Source organism: Neolamprologus brichardi, chromosome 1 (assembly GCF_056152115.1).
Source record: "Neolamprologus brichardi isolate AB-2024 chromosome 1, ASM5615211v1, whole genome shotgun sequence".
In the NCBI taxonomy this organism is placed as follows: Eukaryota; Metazoa; Chordata; class Actinopteri; order Cichliformes; family Cichlidae; genus Neolamprologus; species Neolamprologus brichardi.
This window is the reverse complement of record NC_142104.1, coordinates 1846868-1854058: the sequence shown is the minus strand read 5'-3', so window position 1 is coordinate 1854058 and position 7191 is coordinate 1846868. Positions and strand designations below refer to the sequence as shown.

The window sequence follows — 7191 nt, the reverse complement described above, 5'->3', positions numbered from 1 at the left end:
GTAAACGGGTCCCAAACGACCCAATGAGCTGACGGCTTTTTCACCAACTGGTTTTCTAAAACGCGACCACGCTTTTTCAGATCTCTCAGTATGTCCCGCTTCATCAGTCCACCAAAGCCCACAGGAGCCAGATTACGGTCTGCACACCAGCAGATCTGCATAAGAATGGGTCGCACGGCTCTTCTAATTAGCGATAAGGCAGGCCGAGTCCCACCGTCAAAGCATATCCTCGATAATTAGGCTGCGGCGATAATCCCGCCACCTCCGAGCTTCTATCGGGGAGCAGAGAGGGGAAAACTATTAGGACTCCGACGACGATCCACATCGACATGTGAAGGATGGACGAGAAGCAGACACCAACATCGATGTACCATTTTTATTGGACTTATATAGAAATACTTAAAAAAACATGAAGTAGCACCATTACTTTTTTTTATCATGTATAACTTTAAATGTCAGAAAAATAAAACTCTTGATACATTTTCAAATCTTGTCTCAGCAAATATAATATTAGTATTTGACCATGAGGTTAAAGGCCCTTTATCATAAAATAAAATATACTTTGTTCTTAAACTTTGCTCAATAAAGTACATTTACGCTCAAGTAACTTCACCTACATATACATAAACAAGTGGTAAACAAATGTATTAAAATAGAAATACTAAAACTATAGTGGTGCAACAGAAGCCTGTAATTCCCACTGGAATCTAATTCATACAAATTTTAGAAAGCATAAACGGTTTCTTTGTGTTCAACTTACTAAGTTTTGTACATTTCAATGTTTCATAATAATATAGAATAAAATATGCTTTATATTACGGAATAAAAAATATGCTGGGTGAAGCAGATTTAAAAGACTTTTTTTTGCTGAACCTATAAAAACTCCATCCCAACAGAATACTGTCAAATACACATTTTTGTGGACTCGGATTTGCTCCCACAGTCGTGTGATATTAAAATAATACAGTGATCAAATGCCGTAAGGCCGTACTAAAAAAATGAACAATATTTCAACCCAGCTACAAAAAAGTTCACTGAACTTAAATTAAAATATCTGTAAACATCTTTGCAATAAGAAATATAATCTTTCAAGTCAAAAAAGAATAAAATACTTCAATCTGTAGTAATGTCATTTAAAACTTTCAACTTGTGGAAATTGATTCTATACATATATATGTAGGATATGTTGTTGCTCTCCCTCCCTCGCGTGGTTTCTGACCTCGAGCTGCAGTATCTGTTAGGCCGGACGCCCTCCACGTTTCCCAGCCGCCGCCCCCCTCACTACACTTGATCGGCAAACCTGGAAGGCTCGTCCCGCCGAAACGGTCTACAGGCGGACCCCCGTACCTCCGTCCTGACCCCAATGTCTCTCTTCGCTTCATAAATATAGTGTACAATTAACTAGAACTATTGATTACTATACTGTAATATTTAAAACATGCACTTAGATGTTGAAAATATTTCCCCAAGCTACAGTACGTTATTCACAACTAGCCCACAAAGGCTGTCTGTCCCTTCTTCTGGATACTGCAGCCTCTCTTACATACATATGTATATCTATGTACACTTTCCAGACTGACGATTGGCTGATCGTTAAAGCGGTATGAAGAGTCTGTTGTTGCTATTGTAGTCGGTCTCGCCGCCGAGACAGTCCAAGGGTTTCACTTCTTATGAAAATATACGTATAGCCTGAGTGACGCCGGTGTGGCAGACGGGGCATTTGGGGTCGCTCCTCTCGCAGATCCGATTGGCACATTCCATGCAGAAGAGGTTGTGCCCGCAGGGAACCAGCGCCGCGATGACCTCGCTCTCAAAGCACACCGAACAATCGCGACTGCCTTTTCGGCTGGTACCCGAGGAGGTGGATGAGGAGGAAGAGGAGGAGGACGACGAGGCCGAGGAGTCGCACGGGACCCCGGGGAGGTGGGGGCCCGGCAAGGACGCGATGGAGCCGGAGTAGCCGGGGAAACTGAGTGGGCCTCCGCCCGGGTCGCTGCGCACCCTGCGGGCTAACGGGTGCTCGGCGGGCCCGCCGTTGTGGCTGTGGAGAGGAGGCGACAGGCGAGGCTGCGGGGTGCAGCCGTTAACCCTCCTCTGACTCCCCGCGATCCCGTTGGCATTAGCCGAGCTGTTGGTAGGGAACATGGCTGAAGTGGAGGTGGGGGAGCTGCCTCCGGTGGAGGAGGGGGTCATGCGACTGTCGTACGGGGACCACAGGAGGCCTGGCGGGGCTGGTGTTGGGTCAAACCCTGGCGAGGAGTCAAAAGTCAGATCAGTGCAGTCGGGGGAGATGACGTCGCTTCCGTAAACAAACCCGTTGCCGTTGGTGTTGACGTTGATGTTGTTGTTATTGTTGTTGCCGTTGTTGTTGGTGGTGGCCGTGTAGCTGAGCGCGGGGCTGGGGGGGCTGTAGTCGGCCATGCGCGAGCTGTTGTTGCCGAAGTAGGAGTCCGTGGAGGCGCTGCCCAGGGAGGAGGAGGAGTCGTTGCGGTAGTTGGAGAAGGGTTTGCGCACAGAGGTGGGGGTCATCCCCGCGCTGGGCTTGGACCACAGGGTGGCGTGTCCGTGCAGGTCGAAGCCCACATCGGTGCCGTTGGCGTGGAAGTCGTTTTCGTCCTGGAGCTCGATCAGGCCTCCGGTCCTCATGGCGATGTGGGCTTCGATTTCTTCGCGTGCTCGGTCCACATTCTCCGGCATCCCCGTCACCTCGAACACCGGCTCCTTGTCCCGGCTCGGGGTCACGATGTAGGTGTGGGTCTGCTGCTGGATCCGCTTGATGGTGGCGCCCTTGGGCCCCACAACCAGCCCGACCACGCGGTAAGGCACCCGGACCTGGATGGTGGTCTGTCCAGGCAGGTTAGGCGGTCCGGGGACCGGGGTGCCGCTCCCGTTCAGGCTGGTGTTTTTGTTCCGGGAGGCTCGGATCATGGAGAAGTGCTCTGCAGCCGAGATGATCTCCCTCCTGGCCATGGCCACATCCTCCCTCCTGCCTGTCACCACGAAAACGGGCTCCTCGCCTCGCACCGGAGTCTTGATGTAGGTGTTGGTCTTTGCTCGCAGGGCTTTGATCTTGCAACCTGAGGCAAAGGAAGCAAAAGAAGAAAAGTGAGGACGTAGAACCTTGAAATGTGGCACATGTTCTCAGAACAGATGTTGCGTGTTTGTTGTTGTCTCTCAAAAAGTGCAAGCAGCTTTAAAAAAGCAGGCGAGGAACCCTTTTAGAGAAGAACAAATCCAAACCACATGCCACCGCCACGAACATACAGCAGGACAGAAAGAACAGCGAGCAAGTCTCCTTCAGCAAAACACGAGGACGGCTGCTGCGAGACACACTGGGGAAAAAGGGGCAAAGCTACGTAAAGACTTCATATCCTGGAAGCTGAGCTTTAACTCACATTCCAACGCCCTGAAGCACAGGCACACATCTTTATCATCAAAAAGACCAGCTGAGGAAACAACCAGGGAAGAATGACATAATTAGCCAAGCGAAGCCAGCTGAGTGGGACAGAGTGATATAACCAGCAGAGGAAGGCGAGTCCAACTAAACCAGTTTAAATCCCGAGTTAGCGTCAAACTGGTGCAGGTTAAATAAGGATAGTCTCCCGCATTAAAATAACACCCCCAGGTCACGGCTAGTCCACCATTTTTCCTCTCTGTGCTTCTAGCCTGACTTAACCCGACGCAGGGGACTGGGTGATGGTGTTGGATGTAAACAAGCCTACTGCACAAATGTCCCACTGTGGCTGCTGTAAAGTGTCCTTACAGTTCCTTTTGTTTTTGTGGGAGCAGCAGCAGCAGCACAGGGAGGGGAAAGATTCCGCATATGTAACCAAGCACCAGTCCCGCCCTGCAGCCCTACAGCTGGAAACACTGAGAGATCTGTGCAGCTATGGGCGTCTGCAGCCTGCGAGGCAAGGTAACATCGTGACCGCTGTCCTAATTCGATCCGATCACCATCACAGCCATTAAGCAAAGAATGTGTGAGGAAAACACACGCACACACACAGTGACCTACAAACACCACATGATGATTATAATAACCTCTGTCCTGTCAGCGGTCATCGCCAGGCTTCACCCAAAACAGCTCAGATTTCATTTTAATTCTTCCAAACCAAACTCCGTTCATTTTGTCAAATACTTTAACAAACGCGTGCCTGCCCGCAGAGCACGCACGACAAACAGCACGACTTTGGTGTCTTTTCTGAGCTGCTTCCTGCTTCTCTTCAGTTCGGCAGCAGCAGCACGGGCTGTTATTAATCTCAATAAGCACTTATTCCAAATGTCAACTTCTTGAATCGGTGCGCGCTGCCGCCCACCGCCGTGTATTTATAGAGAAGGAACAATGTATGACTAACTGGCGAGACAGAAACTGAAGCCCGGAGGGGAACAGGGAAGCCGAATTCACCAGCAGAGCTGCAAATGTAGCCTGAAAGCAAGAAAAGTGACACATGCGCTGTGTGAGTGTGCTGGCATTCAGTCCTCCCACACGGGACACGGTGCTGTTTGGGTGCATGGCCGCGCTCAGCTGTGATGCAAGACAAACACCGACCGTCTCACACACACAAACACACACCTTGTCTGCCCACGATCTCAGCCACATGCTCGGAGCTGGGCACCGGGACGCACTCCGTCATGTTGACGCTCTTCTTCCGGGGCTCCTGGCCGTTGTCGTACAGCGGGTTCTCGTCGTTGTCCAAGCCGAGCAGGGAGAGCTGGTCCAGGGCGATCTGCAGCGCTCTCTGGTCGTCCAGCGCGTCTCCCTGGACGCTGCTGTCGGCGAACAGCGAGCTGGGCATGTTTGCGGCTTCGCAGGGTTGCGGGTGGAAGGCAGAAAATAATACAGGAAGGAGGGCGAAGAAAGGAGAGGGGAAGAGAGGAGGAAGAAGAGGAGGAGGAGAGGGGAGAGGCACCGGAGCCGGTTCTCAAAGACAACTGCTCAGTGCAAAGAAACCAGTGCGGCTGAGGAGGGGAGGGAAAGCAGCGCAAAGGAGCCACAGTAAAACCATCCACCCCCTTTGGTTTCCAGGCCGAAGCTGGACGTCCCGGTTCGAGCCGAGCCGTGCTGCTGCAGGAAAACGCGTGTTTATTCCACAGCGGTAATAATCCGTGCTGGCTTCCCCTCAGCTCCTCTGTTGCTTCTGTCTGAGTCTTTGCAGAGCCAGACAGAGAGATGTGCGGGTGACGTCACCGCCTGGGCAGGGGCGATGCGGTGCCGCGGCTCGTTTGCATATCCGGGATCCGACTGGCTGCCCGCAATGACTGGGCGGGCCCGCTCGTACGGCCACGCCCACCTCTTTGTTCCCAGTCTTGCTCTTTGTCTCTTTCCCGGTTCGAGCTGCTCAGGCCGGCCGGCAGGAAGTGGAGCTGTTCACGCGTTCATCACGCATCACATGTGTTCTTTCCCCGAGGATCTCGGCCGCTCTTCCACTCCAGTCAGCGTTCTCGTTTTTTCTCTTTAATTTGACCAATAATAATAAACTGTAAATGAAAGATGGACAAACACAGCCACCTATGATGTCATCATTTACCTCAGTGTTAACAGAGCCAACATAACTCCCTCACCTCGTATACATATGTGTGCAGCGTATGTATACAGTGCCTGAGTACTGTGTGTGTGTGTGTGTGTGTGTGTGACAGTGTGTGTGTGTGAAAGTGTGTGTGTGTGACAGTGTGTGTGTTCATATTTTTGTGGGGACCAAAATCCTGGTCCCCACAAGTTTGAAGGCATTTTTGAGACTCAAAAACTTGTTTTAGGGTTACAGTTAGTTATGGTTAGGTTTAGGTAACTAAACCCTAGGTAACTAAGGGTTAGGGTTAGGTATTCATTTTTCAAGGTTACTGTTAGGGTAAGGGGTAAAGTCAATTAGATGTCCCCACAGGATATGAATACCCAACATGTGTGTGTGTTATCTGTTTGTTTATGTGGTTGAAATACAGTTTCCAGCTGTGCACAGCCAACATCGTCATGTTTTCTCTGTGGTTCTGACCCGCTCCACTTACTGTTTATCCACATTGTACAGAAACTGGCTGCAGTTCTGCCTGGGCACAGCAGGGGGGAGGGGGCACTGCTAATCCTCATTGTTTTGGAGTGAATGGAGCTAAAGAGCTAAAATAATTATTTCCATCTGTTTCTTGACAAAAAATCCACATTTATTTTAGTCATTGCAAATCCATCGTCAATACTTAACTGAAGGGAAATAAAATCGTCCTTGCAGTGAAGCTGATTTTGCCTCTGATGCCTCAAATAAAAATGGAGGATACTGTAAAAAGAAAGGTTTGTGGTCCATAAGACTCACAGAAAGGTATTTTACTACATTAAAAACCTGAAATTAGGAAATGTGAAAGTAGAATGATTGTTCTCTATCAAAAACATAATGAGCTGGTGCGCTCAAGAGCGCCCCCTGTGGAAGTTCACTGGTGTGTTAGGTAATCGTAGCGTCTGAGCCACAGGTGACCTGATTATAACAGGCGTCTTTGAACTCACCAGTTTCTGCCTGATGTTACTAGTGACGGTTAAAAATAACTGTTTGTTCTGCTCATCACAGCGACGACACAGTTCACAGCATTAGCATCTATTTGAGTTTCTATTGGTGCAGCTTGGACGTAGAGTCGGTGCGTGCAGTATGAGCGCTGAGGGTCTGGGCGTCCTCTTCAGCGCTTCATCTTTGTAACAGGAAACACAAAAATGTGAATAAAGTGGAGCGAGGCTCTCTGGCTTTCTCATTAATGTTTAACCCATTGATGAGAAAGCCAGTAACAATGGAAACAGTTTGGAGGGAGTAACCTGATTAGATATGCACGTCTTACCTGATCACTAATCAATGACAGCGATAACAGCTCTGATGTGTTCAGCACAGTTCAAACGTTGTCAATCATGCACATATTTCTAATAATTTACACGTGGGTGACGAGTCGGAGTGAAGGCGAGGACGGCGTCGTTATTTTAAAATGAGAAGAACCTCAGCAGCACTTCACTGTGTGTCTAATGTACAAGAAAACACACATAAGAGCTGCATCACCAAGTAGGAAATAGAGTTATGTAGTAGGGCTGGGCGATATGGCCTAAAATCCATATTGCGATATAATTTGAAGCACGTGCGGTAACAATATATATCACGATATATTCTTTTCTTCTGTATAACGTATTTTCCACACTATAAGGACTTAAAATCCTTTAATTTTCTCAAAAAT

At 49.0% G+C, this 7191-nt stretch overlaps 1 protein-coding gene across 1 annotated transcript; it reads right to left on the bottom strand.

The window, feature by feature from the left end:
* Nucleotides 1-362: 362 nt before the first annotated feature.
* mex3b (mex-3 RNA binding family member B) lies at nt 363-5154 on the bottom strand. The gene is made up of 2 exons (XM_006802306.2): nt 4574-5154; nt 363-3077 (listed from the first exon to the last, which is right to left on the bottom strand). Exons 1-2 carry the CDS (start codon nt 4794-4796, stop codon nt 1669-1671), a joined length of 1632 nt encoding a protein of 543 aa, XP_006802369.1. The 5' UTR covers nt 4797-5154; the 3' UTR covers nt 363-1668.
* Between the last annotated feature and the right edge of the window lie 2037 nt (nt 5155-7191).

Bases quoted from the DNA above. Each gene is read 5' to 3' on its own strand.
- mex3b (XM_006802306.2), bottom strand. From the start codon at position 4,796: ATGCCCAGCTCGCTGTTCGCCGACAGCAGCGTCCAGGGAGACGCGCTG. The intron at 3,078-4,573 runs GTGTGTGTTTGT...CCTTTGCCTCAG, and splicing joins TGAGATCGTGGGCAGACAAG to GTTGCAAGATCAAAGCCCTG.